We start from the raw sequence: 21,239 nt of genomic DNA, 5'->3' as shown, positions 1-21,239 counted from the left end.
ATCTGGACTTTTGCCTCATAAGTTTCCTATAAATTTACTGTGATGCTTGCTTTCGTTCATAATACTAGATACAGGTATAAGATGCTATCCTATCTTTCAAACTTTTAACAAATGTGTTGTTAAAATGTTATCATTTATATATTGCAGTTTTTCTTTTGTTTCAGACAGCAACAATATCTACATTATTTTATTATACTGCAATATTATGATGGAATTTTTATAAAGCGTGTTTTGTAACAAAACCAATCAGCCAACAACAATGTCTGATAATACAGTATATTGTTATCATGAGATTGTTTTTCAGTTTCATTTCATTTACAGGCAAAAATTGGTGGGCAGGAGGGGTGCTTACCCCTTCCCCACCCATCAATTCTCCACTGAAAATACCTCCAAGGCTGCTTTAGCATGTTCCCACCCCCACACCACCACTAAAGCCAGATTTTGAAATGAGACGTCAGCCTTTCAGTGGGGGCAGTGTGGGGGAGAGCATCTGAATGAGAGAATTGGCAGGAGGGGTTGAGTAGCTCCACCCACCTGCCAATTCTCCCCAACAAATACTCAGCCCCCACATCTATATTACTTCAGCAGATGTGGGTTTAGGAACCCATGTTTGTTGAGATAATTTAGAGTTCTGCCCTAAGCTGAACCTCATTCAATGCCTAACTATTATAATGTCTCTTAGTTGCTTAGTAGGTTACAAGGTGTATAGAGGCAGATGCCAGTAAGATTCAGCACTACCATTACTGCAGCCAACATACCTGCATGACTTACTGCACAAATAACTACTCACACAAGTGAGTCCCTTGGGTTGAACAGTAAATAACAATGACTGAGGCATGAGAAAGAGTGAGTTGTCTATAGAAATGCACTTCTTTTAACAGCACCTGCAGATACAGAGAGAGAATGAACAAATGGATGGATAAACACATGAAGGCATAATAGGGAAAATGAATACAGAGACATTATTAAAAGGGGCTAAAATAATGCTTATAATCTGAAAGAATGAGACAGATGTGAAATGGAAATACCTGTGTCTTGTGCTATCACTCAGTATCTCAAAACTTCTCATCAGCAGTTGGTAACTCTGATATGTAATTACAGATTCCACTCAAACAAAATCTTGAAAAGGTTTGCTGCATGTATCCTCCAGCTAAAATTGGTAATCTTGCTTTCAAATGTGTCAAATTATAGTATGCGTGTATTGAAGAAATCAGAGCAATTGCAGAAAATTGTTAATATTATTGTACATAGGAACATAGGAAAACATAGAAAAAGATACACTAAAGACATGATTATGCAACATATCTAGGTAAATCTATGCATGGGTGGGAAGGAAGGGATTGTGCCCTGACTGTGCATTATACAGAGACATAGGAAGCTTCCAGATGGAGGACTCCTCACACTAGCTATCAAAAGGCATTGTGCAGCGATTCCATCTTTTTCTCCTCACCGTTTTTTTTTTTCTGGTAAGAAAAAGTTGGGAAAAAATATTGGGAAAACACAAGAGGGATACAAATTGAAGAGGAGCCTAGGCTATGCATGAAGGACTGGATCAATGCATGATGAGAGCCAGGGCCATAAGTCATAATCCTGCTCCCCTGCTCCATATTTTAACATACCCATGAATGCCATGTGTACAGAATGTAACAGTAAAGAAATCTAGGAACACACTTGGGAAAATGTCCAATAACAGAAATAATGTACCCTTGAATGACTGCAAACTGATGCTTTTCTAACACTGGTAATGTGGAATAGTTAATCTGCTATATTGTCACAGACCCTAATTGGTTGGGGGGGTGTTTATAAAAAATCAAATGCAAACAATATGGGAGTTTCAAAGTGACCCTTATAAATCTGTAAATTCCTTTGAGAACCTATGTTGGGTTTAAACAGGTGCATGTATATGCATGTGTAACATATATCTGCTCCAAGACTACATTATACAACTGTTTCAACACTACAAGGTGCCACTTGTACCAGCTTGCATCAACTTCCTGGGGCTGAAACATAAAAGGATGGGCTGCCCGGGTGCAGACCTGCCACCCCCGAAGGGGTGACACACCCAAAGGGGAGCCACTTTGGGGGTGGACGAGGGCCATCCTGTTTATTTGACAGACAGAAGGAGGGAAATTATTGCCTGTACATCAGCCTGCCTGTTTTGTATATTGTTATTAGAGCTATGGTTATTGCCTGCTAGTGGGAGAAATGTGGGAGATGGAGGGAAACAGGAAGTGCCCATTAGAACAGTTGAAGGCAGAGGGAAATATGGTGATGGAAGGCAGTTAGGCCATTGTGGGGAGTGCAGCAGTGTGTTAGTTGCCTCCGCTTGTCCAACTGTTATTCAGTTTTTATAGCCTAAGAATGTGGACAGGGTCCTTGGAGAAGTGAGGCCTACCACACATGTGCTGGAACCTTAACTATCCTGGCTTATAAATGCAGCTGGGGAGGACGACTGGCCAAGCAAATAAGAGTAGTGGTGAATGCCTCTTTAAGGCATGGTGTGATTCCCTCTTGCCAGAAGGAGTCAGTCATATTATCTCTTTCTGGCCACTCTCCAATATTCTATTCTTGGGCAAGGTGCCCAAGCATGCAGTGGCTTCCCAGCTCCAATGGCTTTTGGATGAGGTAGATGATTATCTAGATCCAGTTCAATCTGGAGTTATGGGAGATTTCTTTGTCCACCTTGGTGGTTGATCAACATTGGGAGCTGGACAGATGTGTGTATCCCTGTTGGTTCTGCTGGACTTTTTGGCCGCCTTTGATACCATCAACCATAGTATCCTTCTGGGTCATCTCTCTGAGATGACTCCATGCTATGATGGCTCATTGGCTCTGGATCTTCTTAGAAGGGCAATTTCAAAAAGTGGTGGTTGTGGATTACTGTTTAACGTCATGGCCATTGGCCTGTGGTGTCCCCCAGGGCTCCATCTTGTCTCCCATGATACTTGACATATACATGAAACTGCTGGGAGGTTGTCAGGAGATAGGGGTTCAGTGCCAGCAGTATGTTCATGACACCCAACTCTATCTATCTCTCCTTTCCATCTAAATCCAAGGAAGCTATTCTAGTTCTAAATCTGTGTCTGATGTCAGTAACAGATTGTTTGAGGATGAACAAATTGAAGCTTAATCCAGACAAGACATAGTGCTCCTGGTTAGTCAAAAGGCAGATGAGGAAACGGGGATCAATCTGTGTTGTATGCAGTTACACTTTCCTTGAAGATTCAGGTTATAGTGTGGGTCTACTCCTGGATTCAGCCTTGAACCTGGATGCCCGGGAGGAGCTAAAAGTGTGTTTGCACAGCTGAGGCTATACACCAACTGTGCCCATTCCTAGAGATGTCTGATTATGCATGCTTTTGTTACATCCCATATGGACTACTGTAAGATGCTTTACATAGGGCTGCCTTTGAAAAGTGGTCTTAAACTTCAGCTGGTCCAAAATGCTGTGCCAGACTGTTGAACGGGGCTGTTTACAAGCAGCACAGACTCTCTTGTTACACCAGCTACACTGACTACTAGTCTGTTTCTGCGCACAATTCAAAGTGCTGGTCATGACCTATAAAGCCCTAAACAATTCGGAACCAGGTGTGGAGATTCCACATGCACAATATGTATATAGTAAAGGTTTGTATATGTGCATGGTGGCTGGTATGTGTCTGGAATGATTGACAGGTGAGCGTGAAGCAGGGGGGTTGGCAGAGTGTGGGCAAGAATGACAGGTTGGCAAGTGGGAGAAAGGGGGAGTGGCGGAGTGAGAATGGAATGCAGTGTGAATGGACGAGACCTTGTGCAGAAAAAGGTGGGGTGATTGCTTCTAGGGAGTCAGATCAGTCTGGGAGGAAGATAGATTGGGTACAGATAGAGACGTCTGAGTTGAGATTGGGAGATAAGAGCGAGAACATCTAGTGAGATAGTCAATGGCTCCAGGACCAGCATGGTCATTTTAGAAGGTTTTTTTCTTTCTTTAAAACAGCGTTGCTTTAAACAAATAGTTTATCACTCAGGCACACCTAAGACATCCTTCTTTTGGGAAGCCCCTAGGAAGAGGAGGTGTTTTGGCTGAAAGTAAATGGAGATGGAGGATTACAATTTAAAAAGAACACCCACAGACAAGGTGGTGAGCACAATTCATTTTTTTTAGAGTACGTATGTATTATCGGAATATACTACACTGTGTTTTTATTTATGAAAATTCCACGTTAGGGATGGATGAAATACTTAACTTGCTCTGTTCCAGGGCATCAATGGTGGCAGGGAGGCGCTCTGTCCCTCCCCCCAGAATCTTCCCTGGCCGGCTCCGCTCCACGGCAACTCCACGGAATTCTGGTCGCTGCTGGGCTGCTGCGGCTGCAAATGGCGGCTGCTATGCCGGCGGCAATTTGTGTGGCTGCCAAGCTGTGATAGGCTACGTAAGTATTTACGTAGCCTATCACAACAAAAGGCAGCCACGCAAATGGCGGCCACTACGCCATTTGCGTGGCTGCCTTTCTTCTTGATAGGCTATGTAAATACTTACGTAGCCTATTACGGCAAAGAGCAGGGGTGCAAATGGCGTAGCGGCTGCCATTTGCACCCCTGCTCCTTCCCATTATAGGCTACATAAGTATTTATGTAGCCTATCACGAGGAAAGGCAGCCATGCAAATGGCGGCCACTACAATGGCCGCCATTTGCGGCCGCAGCAGCCCGGCAGCGGCTGGGAGACCAGCCACCGCTGCATCCACCGCCAGGTACGCTCTGTCCCAGGGGGATTCCGCGGGGTGGCAGGTTGGGGGAGGCCGTTCTGCCACAGATTCTTTAGAATCCGGCCTCACTGGAGTCCATGGCAGAATTCTCTGACATCCCTTTTCCACATCTCTTTGCGGATGACGAAAAAGAGCCGCATGACTGCTGGATCCTCAGGACCTTGTGGTGCTGTTCCGCAGAGGATTCTGTGGCACAGGTTGAAGGGAATTCGATCCCATTTTAGTCCGTGGCGGAATTCTCTGACATCCCTACTACTACCAAAAAGAAAGAAAGCAGCTCTAAAAGGGTTATTGGTGGCAGCAACTGAGAGAGTGGTGAAATATCACAGTACACTAGGGATGTCAGAGAATTCCGCCACGGATCTCGGTGAGGCCGAATGCCAGTGCATTTGGCCCCCTGAAATCCGTGGCGGAATGAAGCCCCCCCACCCCACCACCCTGCGAAAGGTGCGCGAAACGGGACACTTACCTGGTGCCATTCGCGCTGCTTTGCAAATGGCGGCCGCGTCTGCTGCATCTGCCACTTTTGCACCCCTGTTTTTTTGCTGTGATAGCCTACGTAAATATTTACGTAGCCTATCATGGCCAAAAAACAGGAACGCAAATGGCAGCCGCTACGCCATTTGTGCCCATTTGTGTGTGTGTGTGTTTTTTTTTTGCTGCGATAGGCTACGTAAATATTTATGTAGCCTATCACGGCAAAAAAAAAAAAACCAGGGGAGCAAATGGCGTAGCGGCTGCCATTTGCATTCCTTGCATATCATGGCCAAAAAACAGGAATGCAAATGGCGGCTGCCCTAGCCGCCGCCATTTGCGTCCACAGGCTCCACACGGCGCCTGCAAATACACCCGGCCGGCAGCTCCGCGGAGTTGCCGCAGGGTGGAGCCAGCCAGGTTAGGATTTCGGGGGGACGTGCGGAGCGCTTCCCCCCCACTGCAAATCACCCGTCAAAAAGGTAAGTGACTTTCATACATCCCTACAGTATGCAAACAAAAGGTTGTGGGTGACAGCCTAAAAGTGGTAATGTGAGGAGAGACACTGACCAAAGCCCCTGACCTGGTGAGTCGAAGTAGGATCATGAGGTGGTCAAAAAGGCCTCAGGGCTTCACACCAGGCTACCTGAAAGACCACATTATCACACATGAGTGTGCCTGAGTTTAAAGATCTTTGGGGAAGGCCCTTCTGTTACTCTCCCGCTGCCACTGGAAGCACATTTGGTGGTGTTAGATAAAAAGTCCTTGCTTTCGGTTTAGAAGAGAAGGATGCCAGGCAGGCAGCAGTGGATCCAACACTATTTTATTGAACGTTTTGCAAAACGTGTGCAGAGCAGTCTGGAGACACGTGTGCAAAAGCCCTTTATATCATATCGCTTCTATTGTTCTTACCAGTAACCAATGAAACAGTTAGTACATCGGCTCACTAAGTCAATAGCCAATAAACAGTCACCATCAGCTTACCAAGCTGTTAGTCATGAGCGCGTCAGTATGATTCCCTTTTTGCTCCGCCTACATTTTCCTGCCACTCGGGCTCTTACATAACTTGAGACGCCATTGGTTATGGAGTCTCCTTTTTTTCTAACAATTCCCTCCTTTAAGTCTTTATTCATGTCTTAAAGCATTTAAAACGGAGTTTCTTTATCAGCACAATAAAGCAAGAGCATCTGTTTTGACAGAGCGGTTTCAATTAACCGCTGGGATAAGCCTCTAGCGCAGGGGATAATGCAACAACCAAATAACACTAAAACTCCTATCATCACTACAAGCGAAATAAGGATTGAGGCTGCTAGGTGTTTCCATTTTCCAAACCATCTCTCTAACCAGGCAGTCACAGGGTTGTTAATCCCTGAATTCTCGGCTAATTCTTCAGACAAGGCGGTGAGGCCCTGCAAAGCCCTTGTTACCGTGCCATCTGGGGCAGTGTTGTTAGGGATGAAGGTGGAACACCGTCCACCTAGCATGACACAAACCCCTCCTTTCTCTGCTAACATCATATCAAGAACACGCCGATTTTCCCAAGCCATTTGGCTGGTGGCATCTAGCTGCTCAGCCAATCCTTTTACAGCATCTCGAGTATAGTTTATAAACCTCTGTTGATTTTAATAAACGTAATTGATCCAATCTACATTTTTGTTAATGGTCACCCACCAAAACAGGGTAGATTCAAATCCTGCAGAAATTTGATTTCTTCCTTTGAACTCATCTGGCACTCCCCTTGGTACTCCTATGGAGTCAATATATATTTGATCATCAAAAGGGGTTACTGATCGTTTCTGCTGGGGTTGGCCAGTCTTCTCTGCTGGATGATATGCAATTGAAAAGGGGACTGCCAACTGAACTAACCCACAAGCTCCGGACCAATTGGAGGGCAATACCTCATACAACTCTAGACCACCACAATACCACCAGAGATCAGCTTGTGGGATTGAAAGGGAATTATTCCTAAAGCGGGTGGAATTAACACATCTTACTTTACTCGTCAGGTTCCCTATACCAGGTTCCACAGAAACCTCTGTGTGTGCAAGGTTTCGGTGTATGCATCCGGTATGGTTTCTTCTTTGCAGGAAGACTGTGGAAGGTCTGACGCGATCCTTTAATTTGAGTGGGGGGTATAATTTATTGAGGGTTTGGCATTCCTCCTCTCCCCATGCATCAGGGTGTTGGAACAAACGGATCACGCAGGTGAGGAGGGAAGGAGTGTCCCACCCCAGTGGAAAGGGCAGCACCTTTGCTACTGATCTCCCTGTGGCACAAACAAAACAGTCAGACTTATTTAAAGACTTGGCTGTATACTTTATCCACTCTAACCACACATTATCAGCTTCCTCTGTTATTGGGATTCCTAACCTGGTTCTCCAGGGACGCCTCTCTTTCTCAGGGATCTGTACCAGAAGTGGTTTGAGGGGTGTTGGTGTGACATTTCGGGGTTTTATCTTAAAGCTGTCAAGCCCAAGTTCTTGAGGTATCACCATCCACGTTAATATTTCTTTAACTAACATTACCAACACCACCCACAATACTTGCTTCATATTACAAGTTTTTTGTAATTCGAACCCGAGCTTTTCCCAGATGTTGTGACTTGTATATTACAGGCGATTGTGGCTCCTGGATGGCTTCTTCGCCTGTGTCCCTGGCAGTTTCCGGAGAGGTGCCAGGGAGCAAAGGACCGTTGCCTGTGTCCTCCTGTTCTTTCCAGGTGACAGAAGGAAGCAAGGGTTGCTTAAATGGCTTTATCCGGCTGCAATGTGTCCATTTACTAGAACCCACAAGCTTTACACACGAGTGGCTGGTTGGTCCCACCAGATAAGGCCCCTCCCACCCTTCCTTTAAAGCTTCTTTATTCCACTTTTTTCAGCAACACCTCGTCTCCCGTCTGGAAGAGATGGATAGGTGCATCTAACGGCAGTCTCTGAAACGGAACGGAATAAGCTCGTAGTTGTGAAAGAACAGACTGTAGAGAAGTCAACTGATCCCTTAGCATCTGATCACCCACCTCCCACTTGACTTCCTCCCTCCTTCCGCAGTGTACCCGAGGCGGGAACCCAAACATCAGTTCGAAGGGGGACAATTTTATGTCCTTTTCTGGCATCCTTCGAAGCTTCGTTAAAGCTATTGGCAGAGCCTCAACCCAAGTGAGCTTCACCCCTCACTGGAGTTTGGTTAAAGTCTCCTTGAGGCTCTGATTGATTCTTTCAACTTGTCCACTTGCCTGGGGCCTCCAGGGGCAATGTAAATGCCACTCTACTCCCAGAGCTTGTGCCAGCCCCCATGTAATAACTGAGGTGAAGTGTGAGCCCTGATCGGACTCTATAACTTCGGGCAGGGAGAACCAGGGAACCACCTCCTGTAACAATTTAGCAACAACAGTTTTAACTTGGCAGTTCCTACATGGAAACGCCTCTACCCACCCCGTCATTTGACATACTATTACAAGCAAATACCTGTAACCCCTACATGGTGGCATCTCAGCAAAATCAATCTGCACCCTCTGGAAAGGATAGCAGGCCCATGGTCACCCTCCTTTTGGAGGAGGGGGTGCCCTGGGAGGGTTGGTTTTCTGGCAGACTTCACAGGTTGCGGCTAGTCGGTGGGCACATACAGTTAAGCCAGGGGAGACAAACAGCCTCTTGCAATAGTCGATCATGGCTGATGCTCCAGGATGTCCAAGAGAATGGTGAACTTGCTCTAGAACAACCCTCTGCAGGGTCTGTGGAAGAAGCAGTCTTCCATCTGTCATCTGGATCCATCCGTCGTCGCGGGGACTTATTCCGTGTTCTTGTGCCATCCGTAACTCAGCAGGGGAGTATGTGGGGTGCTCTTTTCTTTTGGGTAGAATGAGGAATGTTCCTTGGATTCCCTCTCTGGCTGCTCTTTTTGCGGCCTCATCTGCCCTCTGGTTTCCCTGTCTCCATTTTTCCTCTTTTTCTTTCCCATGGGCTCGGACATGGACAACAGCTACTTGTGAGGGTAGCTGGAGGGCATCCAGAAGATCCACTATTAGGCCGCCATTAGCCACTGGAGATCTGTTTGCTGTAAGGAATCCCCTCTCTTTCCACAGTTGCCCATGAGCATGCACAACAGCGAAGGCATTTTTGCTATCGGTATAAATATTTACTCGCTTTCCCTTGCTGGCTTGCAGGGCTCTTGTCAGGGCTACCAGTTCAGCGGATTGGGCGGAGAAATGAGGAGGCAGCCTTTCCTCGTGCACACTCTCGTCTAGAGTAACGACGGCCATTCCTGTGTAGCGCCTTCCATCCAGCATATAGCTAGATCCATCTACAAACAGATCTCTGGCTCCCTCTATTGGTTCATCCTCAAGGTCCGGTTGGCCTTTGGTGTCTAGGTCTAATACTTCAAGGCAGTCATGATCTGGGAGTCCTGATACGTTTGTGCCCAGTAATGTTGGCAGTAGTGTGGCGATATTAAAGCTAGAGCAAGCCTTAAAAGTGAGGTTTTCGTTTGTTAGTAAACCTATTTCATATTGGGAATGCCGGGCTGGGTTGAGAAATTTACTTCCTCCTCCTGATCCCAAAATTTGTGGCACCCCATGCAGCACCCAAACTTCAATGGGTCCTCCCATCGTCATTTTCTCGGCCTCGGTACAAATCAGAGCTGTTGCCGCCACTGCCCTCAGGCAACTTGGCCATCCTTGTGCTACGACATCTAGGACCTTGGAATAATATCCCACTGGTCTCCAAGAGGGCCCTTTTCGCTGGCAAAGCACTCCCGAAGCTATGCCCTTATTTTCATGCACATAAAGTCTAAATGGCCGGCTGGGATTTGGTATGGCTAGAGCAGGTGGTGACACAAGAGCAGCTTTAAGACTGAGAAAAGACTTATTCATTTCCTTAGTCCATTTCCATTTATCCAATCTATCTTTCTGCAGCGCCTCATACAGCGGCCACGCTGTCTCCCCATAGTTTGCTATCCATAGTCGGCAGAATCCGGTCAACCCCAGGTAGGCCCTCAATTTGCGGGGGGACTTAGGGACAGGAGTGTCACGGATGACTTCGACTCTTTCTTGCCCTAGGCTCCGAGTCCCTTTAGTTATGTGGTAGCCTAGGAATTTTACAGTTGGTTGGGCCAACTGTACTTTTTCTTTTGACACTTTATACCCCCCCCCCCGCTAGATAGTTGAGGAGGGAAACCGTCCCACTCAGGCATGCATTCTTGGCCTTGGCTGAAATCAGGAGGTCGTCACAGTACTGGAGGAGATGCACCTCTGAGTGCTGCTGGACCCAGGGTTCGAGATCCTTTTGGAGCTGCTGGCCAAAGACGACCGGTGAGAGATTGAGCCCCTGAGGGATGACTGTCCATGCTAATTGAACTTTTGACCCCCCCCCCTCTGGGCTTTCCCATTTAAAGGCGAACAAAGGCCTTGAATCAGGGTGGAGGGGGATGCTGAAAAAGGCGTCTTTTAGGTCTATGACAGTGGATAAAATGTCCAGTTTACAAAAGGTACCATCCAGTGTTTTTATTCCATACGAAAATCTGGCCATGATTGTAACATTTTCACAGTGTACTTGCAACAACCCAACCTTCAGGCATTATACCTGTTGTAACCCCTTTTTATTGGTGCCATATCAACTGCTCAGACTTCCCAACAGATGCTATAAGCATGACATTGCAAGGAAGGGATGCCAGATTGTTTACATTCCTTTTTACAACTCTGTTAGAACCTTATTGATTCCGATAACATTGGCACAGAATAATGATCTAAGAAGTCCTGTGTGATATTTCTGGCAGCTTTAAAATTATTTCTCAAATGTAACTATGCCTTTTCTTCCCTTCACTTCTCTTTTAAGCGAAACACAGGTGTGCCTGGAACTAAAATGTACATAGAAAGGCATGTGTTATCTATGAAAACCTTTGACCTTGTATTTTATGGATTTCTAAAACCACTGGTGCTGTTAACTGATCACTTGTCAGGAACAACATCCCTGTGATAATTGGCATCCACAAGTGGAAGTTCTCTTCCTAGCCCAGATCCCAGGTATAAGAGATCCCCAGGTCTGCAGTATGATTCACACCAAGCTGTGGCTTCTTATTTTCCCATTGTCTATCACTTCCCATAATCACACATGCAACACTGGAACAACTTTCCCCTCACCATCATTTATACACACCACTCTCTTTCCTGAATTCCTCCTTAACTCCTCTTCCTTCAACTTTTATTGTAAATTCTTCCTTGCTCCACTAAATTGATTTCTTCTCTACACTCCCTAAACCAGTTAATCCTGCCGTACCCTCAGCTACCCTTCATTTTTCCCAAACGCTCAAATTGGTAGCTAGACAGCTTTGCAAAAAACCTAGTAAAAAGGGTGGCAGGAAGCAGTCTTGCCTCCTACCTGACCATTTTTGTTGCCAGGCAGGTTTTGACAGTAGGGCGAATTTAGACTTGCCTTTTTCTCTTCTCCCTGTTTTTGAGAAAAGAGAGTGCAAGATGGCAGCAACTGTTAGACAGCTTACTTTAACTCTGACTTGCACCACACATGTGATCCACTATGTCAAACAGCCCACCAGACCACTTTTGTGGCCTGCCAGGTGCTTGAACAGCCCCTGTTTTTTTTTAGTCTCAAGCAGACAACAAAACCATGCAGTTTATCAAGTCTCTGGAAAGGCTGCCATATGTGGTTGGCAGTCTACATTCATTTTGATCAGTAACAAACCTACTTTAACTCAATGCCCTATTTACCAGTGTGGAACCAATGTGACAGTTTTCTCAAGACAAAGCAAAAGATGAAATTTTACAAGTATCATAGAATGGTAGCCTAATCAATAAATATTTACAACAACATAAAAAGAAAATTCAGCAAACCTTCACAATATCTCTGTATTATAGTTCCATTACTAACAAGTTTTACAACCAGTGTTTATGACATGATGTCACCAGAAATAGCAATCTTGTTTGTTGTAACATCATTCATCACATAATCTCAGCCATGCAGAATGTGATGTCATCCACAGCCTCAGAAAAATACTGACATTATTAGTGGCTTACAAAGGAGGAACTGTCATAATCAGGACCAAGTTGGACTACATACAGGAGCTGAGAGGCAACTCTCCCATACCCCATTTTACAGACCGCTATACTCAGATCCCACTGTACCAAATTACACAATCTGAGGAATTACACAATCTGATAAAGGGATTTCCTATCAACATGCAGGACTAAGTATACATAGATAGACCTCAAGAGCCTTCCAGCAGGCATCTTCTACTTACTACGAAACTACACAAACACTGGACACCCCATTGTTTGAGGAATTATCACAGTATAATAATAATGGACTACATTCTCAGATCTTATGCTGCCGGTAATTGAAGTTACATATGGAATACCACTGGCTTCTAGGAGAAACTACAGTCATTGAAAGCATTCTTCTAAGGGCCAAACTAAACAATCACCTAGTCATGCACAGTAGAGCTATGAATTATTGTTTTCCCTACTCTACTGCAAGCGTGTGTGGTCCCAATTTGGATCAGGACCATGGCACTTCAGGAGAGAAGGGTTTAATCTCCCCTGCACCCATTTTCATCCTGAAATCCCCCCCCCCAAGCTGGTTAAAAAAAAAGAGAGAGAGAGAAAGCCTCCACTGGATGGGGGGGGGGATTTCAGGACAAAAACAGATGGAAGGGAAGCTTAAACCCTCCTCTCCTGAAGTGCCATGGTCCCAATCCAAATCTGGGCTTTATGCACTTGCAGGAGTGCAGGGAAAACAATCACACATACCTCCATCATGCATGACTAGGAGAACATTTCGTTTGGCCCTAAGTTAGCAATAGTGTAAGAACATGCAAATTCCCATGGCAATACCATTGATCTGAAGATACCATTGAAAGGAAGAAGCAGCCAGTGAGGTGAACTGTCACCATTGCCTTCCCCACCTGCTGCTGCTGCTGCTGCTTCATAAAGCAGAGACTGGGCCTATCTTCCCCTCACAGGAGCCATTCCAACAAACTGCCCTGTGAGCAGGAGAGAAAGAATAAGTAAACAGTCACCATCACCATCTCATCAAATAGGTTTTGGTGTGTTTTTTTACAGTTTCCTCCCTTCCTATCCCTTATTCCTTGTGTGTCATGCCTTAATTCCATTGTAAGCATGAAAGCAGGGACTGACATGTACCTATCTTTGGAAGCTGCTCTGGGAGCTTGTTTTGGCTAAAGGCTGGGGGACAATTGGGGTAAATAGTAATAATAATCTCCCAGAAAACACCATCCAAGCTACCATAGATTTTGAGACCCTTTACACCAACCCCCCACCCTCCAATGATGATCTACATGCCATTAAGAATATTATCCCTGATGATGCTACAGCATATTTAGCTACTAAACTCTGCCAGTTTGTACTTATCCACAGTTAATTCTGCTTTACGGTGCATCTTCAGATTAGTGGTACTGCCATTGGGACTGGCATGGCCCCACAGTATGCCAACATCTTCATGGCTGACATAGAACAATGCTTTCTTAGCTCCTGTCCCTAAAAGCCTCTTTTCTACCTGAGATACAATGATGACATCTTTAATGCCTGGAATCATGGACAGGAGAGCCTAGCGAAGTTCCAGATGGAATTCAATAACTTTCAATCACCATCAATCAACCAGTCCACACAACGTGTTCACTTTCTAGACACTACTGTGCAACTTCATAATGGATATACAAACACCAACTTACATTCATAGAATCATAGAATAGTAGGGTTGGAAGGGGCCTACAAGGCCATCGAGTCCAACCCCCTGCTCAATGCAGGAATCCAAGTCAGAGCATCCCTGACAGATGGCTGTCCAGCCTCGTCTTGAACACCTCCAGTGTGGGAGAGCCCACTACCTCCCTAGGTAATTGGTTCCACTGTCATATTGCTCTAACAGTCAGGAGGTTTTTCCTGATGTTCAGCCGGAATCTGGCTTCCTGTAACTTGAGCCCATTATTCCGTGTCCTGCACTCTGGGATCATCGAGAAGAGATCCTGGCCTTCCTCTCTGTGACAACCTTTCAAGTACTTGAAGAGCACTATCATATCTCCCCTCAGTCTTCTCTTCTCAAGGCTAAACATGCCCAGTTCTTTCAGTCTCTCTTCATAGGGCTTTGTTTCCAGTCCCCTGATCATCTTTATTGCCCTCCTCTGAACCCTCTCCAGTTTGTCGGCATCCTTCTTAAAGTGTGGTGCCCAGAACTGGACACAGTATTCCAGATGGGCCTAACCAGTGCTGAGTAGAGGAAAACTTGTACTTCCTGGGATTTGGAAGCTATGCTTCTATTAATGCAGCCCAAAGGAGCATTTGTCTTTTTTGCAGCCACATCACATTGTTGGCTCACATTCAGCTTGTGATCGATTATTGGAAACCTATTGATGTCGATATGTATTTACATGCCTTCAGTTTCTACCCAAAAAGCACCACAAAATCAATTGTCTGCAGCCAAGCTCTTCGATACAATTTTATATATTCAGGCTTGCCAAACAAAGACTTAGAACCTAAGGATTTAAATCAGGCATTTCTCAGGACTACAATACCTACCCATCAAAGTGAAAAAAACAGAACAACAGGGCTGAACTACTCAGGAATAATCTACTACAGGACAGACTCTGAAGAGAAAACAATGGGACACCATTTGTTGTCACTTACAGTTCCCAGCAAAAACTACTCAATCATACATATCAGTGATCTACAGCCCATCCTGGACAATGACACTCCTTTTCACAGGCCCTTGAAGTACCCTGTATTTGCTTACAGACAGCTACCCAACCTAAATAGCTACTTACACCAACAGCAGAGATCCGTTGAAACAGAGATACCCAGCAGACCATGGAGCAGAAACATGATTTTGTGGCCGACCCAGATGCCAACTCTATCTTCCATATCTTCTCTGGCAACACTATTAATACTATTAATAACACACCTAATAATGTCATCCACATACACCTACTCATCTTCAAATGTGACATAGGTAGGCATGGCAGAGAATTCCACCATGGATCTTGGTGAGGCTGAATGCCAGTGCATTCAGCCCCCCGAAATCAGTGGTGGAACGAAGCCCTCCCACCCCCCACCCCACGAAATGGGCCCAGAACAGAGCACCTACCTGCTGCCATCCGCGCTGCATTGCGAATGGTGGCCATGTCTGCGGCCGCCATTCGCTTTTTCCATATAGCCGTGATAGGCTACGTAAGTATTTATGTAGCCTATCATGGCAAAACTAAGGGAATGCAAGTGGCGGCGGCTACGGCAGCCACCATTTGCGTTCCCTTTTTTCCCGCCATGATAGGCTACGTAAATATTTATGTAGCCTATCATGGTGGGAAAAAAAGGGAACACAAATGGTGACCACCGTAGCTGCTGCCATTTGCATTCCCCCCCCTTTTTTTTTTGCCGTGATAGCTACGTAAATATTTATATAGACTATCACGGCTAAAGCGGGAATGCAAATGGCGTAGGGGACGCCATTTGCGTCCCTGCTTAGGTATGATAGGCTACGTAAATATCACGGGCCGGCATAGGGACGCAAATGGCGTCCCCTACACGGGATAGGCCCCGCTGTGGCTGGAGGCCCCGCTGCGGGTTGCCCTGGCTGGTGGCTCCACGGCCTGGCTGCAGAGCAGAGCCAGCCGGGCAGGATTCCAGGGGGGGGGGAGGAATGGATCGCCTCCCCCCCCTCGAGGATTCCAGGGGGAGGAATGGATCGCCTCCCCCCACCTACAGAACCCGGCGGAGCCAGGTAAGCGGGGTTTCATACACCCCTATATAGGCCATCTTTTGCCAATAATGCCCCACATAGGACAAACAGACCAGTTTCTACACAAAAGAATAAATGGACATAAATCTGACATAAAAAGGCAATATTCAAAAAGTACTGCAGAAACATTTCAAACTCTCAGAAACCCTCATCTTAAAAGTGGCCATTCTTGAGCAAAGGCAGATTTCAGTGTGAAAGCAGTGACTTACAATTCACCAAAAGGTTCAACTCTATATCATATGACTTGCATAGGAACATAGGAAGCTGCCTTATATGAAGTCAGACCATTGGTCCATCCTGACCAGCACTGTCATCCCTGACTGGCAGCAGCTCTCCAGGGTTTCAGGCAGGATTCTTTCGTAGCCCTACCTGGAGATGCTGGTATTGAACCTGAGATCTTCTGCATGCAAAGCATGTGCTCTACCACTGAGCCATAGCCCCTCAATAGGGACAAAGATTTTTATTGCACTACATGTGTTAATCAGTTCAGCAATGCAAGGATGTCTGTTATTAACCAACAACTGTTTTGTGAATGGCCACTGTTAATAAGGTTATTATCACTTTCTGAATCCCAGTTCCCTCTAACACACAATACCACCTGCTCCCGACCATGTAGATATACTGGGAACTCAGGAAACACTTCATGCATCTGATGAAGTGGAGTGTAGTCCGCAAAAGCTCATGCCTTAATAGATTTCTTAGTCTTTATGGTGCCCCAAGACTCTTAGTTGTTTTTGCTGCAACAGACTAACACAGCTACCTTCCAGATATGGTGGCCTATGTCCAACACAAATTATTACTAGAAATCTTTGCCTTCATGCCACAGCAGGTGTTTTTTAAAAAAAATTCCTTGTTTGCAATGCTCCTTGGAGAAAACATCCCTTAAATAGCTTAGATCCTGAGTTGCCCTTCTACAAACACAATGCCTCTTTCCATACACAGAACAAATTCCAATGCTGCAGAGGCTCCTGTTGGTGAAAGGGGGAAAACTGATTTTCACCAATTCCCCCTTCCCCTTGCAGCCCCCAGTGCCACTCTCCATGCCGTTTCAGAGGGTCTCCCCCACCCCCAATAGTCCTATACACATATTCTCCCAAACGCTTGAGGACTCAAAGTGTATAGAGGGATGGGCTACAGAAGCTGGCCCTGTCCATCAGTTCTTGACCTTGCCATGTTGGAACAGCAAGGTCCAGAAGAGGGTCTCTACTCATGTTTAACCATCAGTCCCTGCTCATGCAGAGAGTTCTATGCAAACGGAGACCTTCTTCAGACCTCCCTGCTCAATATGGTGACCTTGGAGATGGGGGCGGGCAGTGAGGGAGTATGCTGAGGAACAGAGGAGAACATAAATGCTGTCATGCTTAACCATTTCCAACAGATATTTTATTTGCATCATTTTGTTGGAGTATATTTGACCCACATACTGGATTGGTACCATCAGTTTTTCTATTGACAGAGTGCTAATGAATGCATAACAACAAGGCAAAATCATATTTCAACACTGAAACTTGTGTTCTGAGTGTCCCCTTTGCAGTCATACATCTGAAACTGCACATACACAAACCACATCAAAGGTTCTAGAGCTTGGGAGAAGCAACTGTATTGCCCTACTACTATTGCTGCCTATTCCTCCTATCTTCCTCTTCTTCTGCCTCCATCTAGAGTAAGTTAATAAAGTGCCTTGCAGCCAGGTGTTGAAACTGTTTATCCAGGTGCTGAAGGACGCAGCAACAAGCATGAGATAGCAGTGGTAGCACATGAGAGAGCAAGAGGGGAGGGGACAAGACTGACAGGTTGCTGTGCTCAACCGACAATTCTACTGTGTGTGCTGGCAGGCTCAGAACCCAGGTGAAATCCATGAGCCTTGTTCCTATATTATACCTGTTTCTCCAGCCATAAAATGATGGCAGCCACCCAACTACTTTTCCATTCCATACATTAAACCAAAGGAGTAAAGATGCTTTTTTGAGCAGCATACCTGTGATGAATATAACATGTGGTCCAGTTCTCAGATGTCATTTAAAACTAATTGGAGAGTATCATTTTCTACTCCCTGCAGGGTACAATCCAGGGACTCCTCCTTTGCACAACAGGCGGCTGACGGCTTGCCCACAACAAACAGTTTATTGCCATTGTCAATTGTGAAAACACTGACCACATGTTAGTGGAAGAAAATTCAAATGATCTATCACTGCCCATATGCCCCACTGTCCAGGACCCTTGAGGAAATCCAGACAAGTGATTCACGAATGGAAACCTTTCTGAGCATGCAAATAGATATTGCCATCTTAGGCAAAGGTTATTCCTCCTCGCATATCAAAATTACGTATTTTTCAAAACCAGCCAGTCTTAGCCTACTGGTATGGAAAGCTGTGTAATTAGTGTTCTAGGGAAAACAAACATAAATTGCAGCAATGTGTTACAATGTGCATAGTATATACCATTTGAATTAAACTGGCAGTCCTAATGCAACAGTAATTTTGTTTCTGTTGTAATGTATTGGGTTTTATAATGAAACAACATATAGTAATCCCGTTATAACAAGGAAATGTTTTGGCAAATATCTTAATATTCAATTAAAACACTTAATGGAAAGGGGGGAAATCAGTTAACACAAAAATTACAATATATGTAATTATATGTAATGTATATCTTTACGTATATTTCTTTGTTATTTTTTTCAGACGAAACATGTTGCGCTTGAAGTTTTGTCATTTTGCTAAGGGTGAAAGATGAATATTTCATTGTCAATAAATGTTTGCAATTTGGCAGTTTAATTTTCTATTCATCTTCCTAATGCACATCCTATAAGGATAGTTTGCTTTATTTAAACTAAAATGTTAATCAGTTCAGTGCAGAGTTGGACATTTTGCTTCTAAGCATGCACGTTTGTGAAAGCATCATTTATTTACATAATTATCTGAATACATGCATTTCCTGCATTGTCTTATGATACTAATGAATATAAGGAGCTAACCAGATGTTACATGGGGCTTTTTTCCCTATGCACATCACAAATGTAGAGGCCGCAATCCAGTTTAGGAACACAGCAGGGACAAATGTGGAAAGCCCCCGAACCCCCTCACTTGAGTTCTGATCCAGATCGGGCCCTTCATACTTACTTTTGAGTTGGGAAATAGTACTGACATCACTACATATGAAAAATAATATTTAGTTTGGCTCTTAGAACAGAGAAGTGGCAGGCAAGGGAAATGGATAGCTAACCTTTTCTCACACACACCCCAGGCACACCCGCATGTCACAATACATGTTTGCCCTTGCATTTGAAAGGCGAACTCTTCCATGTTCAGGGAAAGTAACCATTATCTACATGTATGGGAAGGCCAGGTTTTGGGATGGGGTGTTTGAATGCATTGCTTTGAAGTTCAGTTCAAAGTTTTTCCCTGTTCCGAGGGAGAGAAATATATTCAAATAGGATCATCTTAACTCTCTGTAACATTGCTGAGCTCCTTCCCATGGTAAAGGGCAACGTGAGAAACCTGAGACTACACAGGAGGAGCCCATGCTGCAGTTCCTCCCTATGCCAGATTTATTAACCCTGGTGGTGTAGTGGAGGGAAAATGCAAAGGAGTGTAGCTCTGGGACTTCTCTCAGAGCAGGAGTGATTCTATCACCTGCCAGAGGGCCAGGCTAATTGAGGGACCCTCCTTGCTCTTGTGAGTGAATGTGATAACAAGGCTTTCAGGTTTTATTCTTGTTTATAATAGTAGTATAGGATGACGAAAATGATAAAGCAGAGGCTGGATATGTCTTTCCTTTTCTTTGGTGGAGTTCCTGCTTCATGCTAGCTGTTTAAATGGTTACACTTTTTTGCAATATTGCTTGCATCTCTCATTAAAAGCTAATGATTCCATTTCAGCTGACTGAAGGTATTTTGTTAAAGCACGATGAATTTCACAAGTTGAGCCTTGTAATGCAAACTTCAAGATTTACCACTACACCACTGATTAACCACTTTTTGAACAGCTGATACTGGTAGGTAAAAGACTAAGGCATGGGCTCCTATGTCCTCCTGCATAGTTTTGAGTTATGTTACTCCAGTGGTGTGGGTAAGAACAGCACTCCTGTGGCTTTCCACCAGAGTAACATGAGAACCAGACTGAAGTAGAACTCAGCCCTATAGTACTTTAGAAAACACAGAAGATAAATCCAGCTGCATTTACTGAGAAAGCTTCAATGATTGAGTGGTTTAGAAATCTAATGAATAAATAATAAATAAATACTGACCAACAGGATGAAGTAATGCATTCACATTGGCAATCTGTCCCTTAACCACCAAGTCATATTACTCATAACTGCGAATTTCATGAGTGCATTCTACTTAATCTGCTTTGAATTTTGAATTTTCTCCCACAAATTAAAGATAGAGTACAATGCAGTTATCTCTCTGTAGATATAAACAATTATTTGAACATGCCCTTCACATTAGTGAAAGCCATTCTCGTATTTTTTCTAGCAACAATGAGAAGCAATGTTATTTCCTCTATACTAATATTGATACAAGCCTCTCCAGTTTGGGCACAACAGTGAAACAGCAGAAAAGGAACTTTGAGCCAATATATTATATACAGAAAATTTCTCCATCAGCCCACAATGTTATCTTGTTGTACTGAAAAAAACATGAAGTTGCTTTACAATCATACATGAGTTGAAAGGCCATGTTCCGTTGTACAAAGCAAGCATGCATTGAAAGCAACAAACTTCAGACCCCAAAGGGATCAATGGCATAATTCCCTCCCACAATTGCACATGGAAGGAATCTCTGCTTCAATGTATCTGACCATTTACAATAACCCAAGGCCCTCCCATATCTCACTTACAACCATTCATTCCTCTCCAGTGCACAGGGAATTTCAACTAGGGGCATGTGGTCCTGGCAGGAGAGGATAGTGCTCCAAATATTTATAAATATTACAAAGACACAGCATACCATTCATTCCCATCTTTTTACAATTCCTAACATGGATTATTTCAGATTACACAGTCTGAAGATGGTATAATATGCCCTTGTGGTTAAAGAAAGATAAACAAATGAAAAATATAATTTAATGCATTATAGTACCTGTGTATGCAAATTGAACAAGATCCCAGAGTGCACTTGGGTCAATGCCTTCCATTTTGATTTCCTCTTGCTTGGCTTCACAAACATCACTTGTAAACATGGCGGAAAAGTAATCAGAAACGGAACTGAGAACAAGCCTGGGGAGGAAAGGATCACATATATATATCCATTAATTTATTAT

General features: G+C 44.5%; 1 protein-coding gene across 1 annotated transcript in view; it reads right to left on the bottom strand.

Annotated features, from left to right (window-relative positions):
- Positions 1-758: 758 nt before the first annotated feature.
- Positions 759-21,239, bottom strand: part of LOC146350379 (kelch-like protein 1) — a 65,476-nt gene continuing 44,995 nt past the window's right edge. Inside the window, exons 3-4 of the mRNA XM_084841834.1 lie at positions 21,059-21,195; positions 759-884 (exon numbers count right to left, since the gene is read on the bottom strand). Coding sequence (XP_084697960.1) covers positions 856-884; positions 21,059-21,195 — 166 coding nt within the window. The 3' untranslated portion in view covers positions 759-855. The remainder of the gene's footprint in view (positions 885-21,058; positions 21,196-21,239) is intronic.

This window comes from Heloderma suspectum, chromosome 3 (assembly GCF_057233095.1).
Source record: "Heloderma suspectum isolate Gila_16-S chromosome 3, 16-S_ref, whole genome shotgun sequence".
Lineage (NCBI taxonomy): Eukaryota > Metazoa > Chordata > Lepidosauria > Squamata > Helodermatidae > Heloderma > Heloderma suspectum.
The sequence above is the reverse complement of the archived record's forward strand: the minus strand, read 5'-3'. Positions and strand labels throughout refer to the sequence as shown.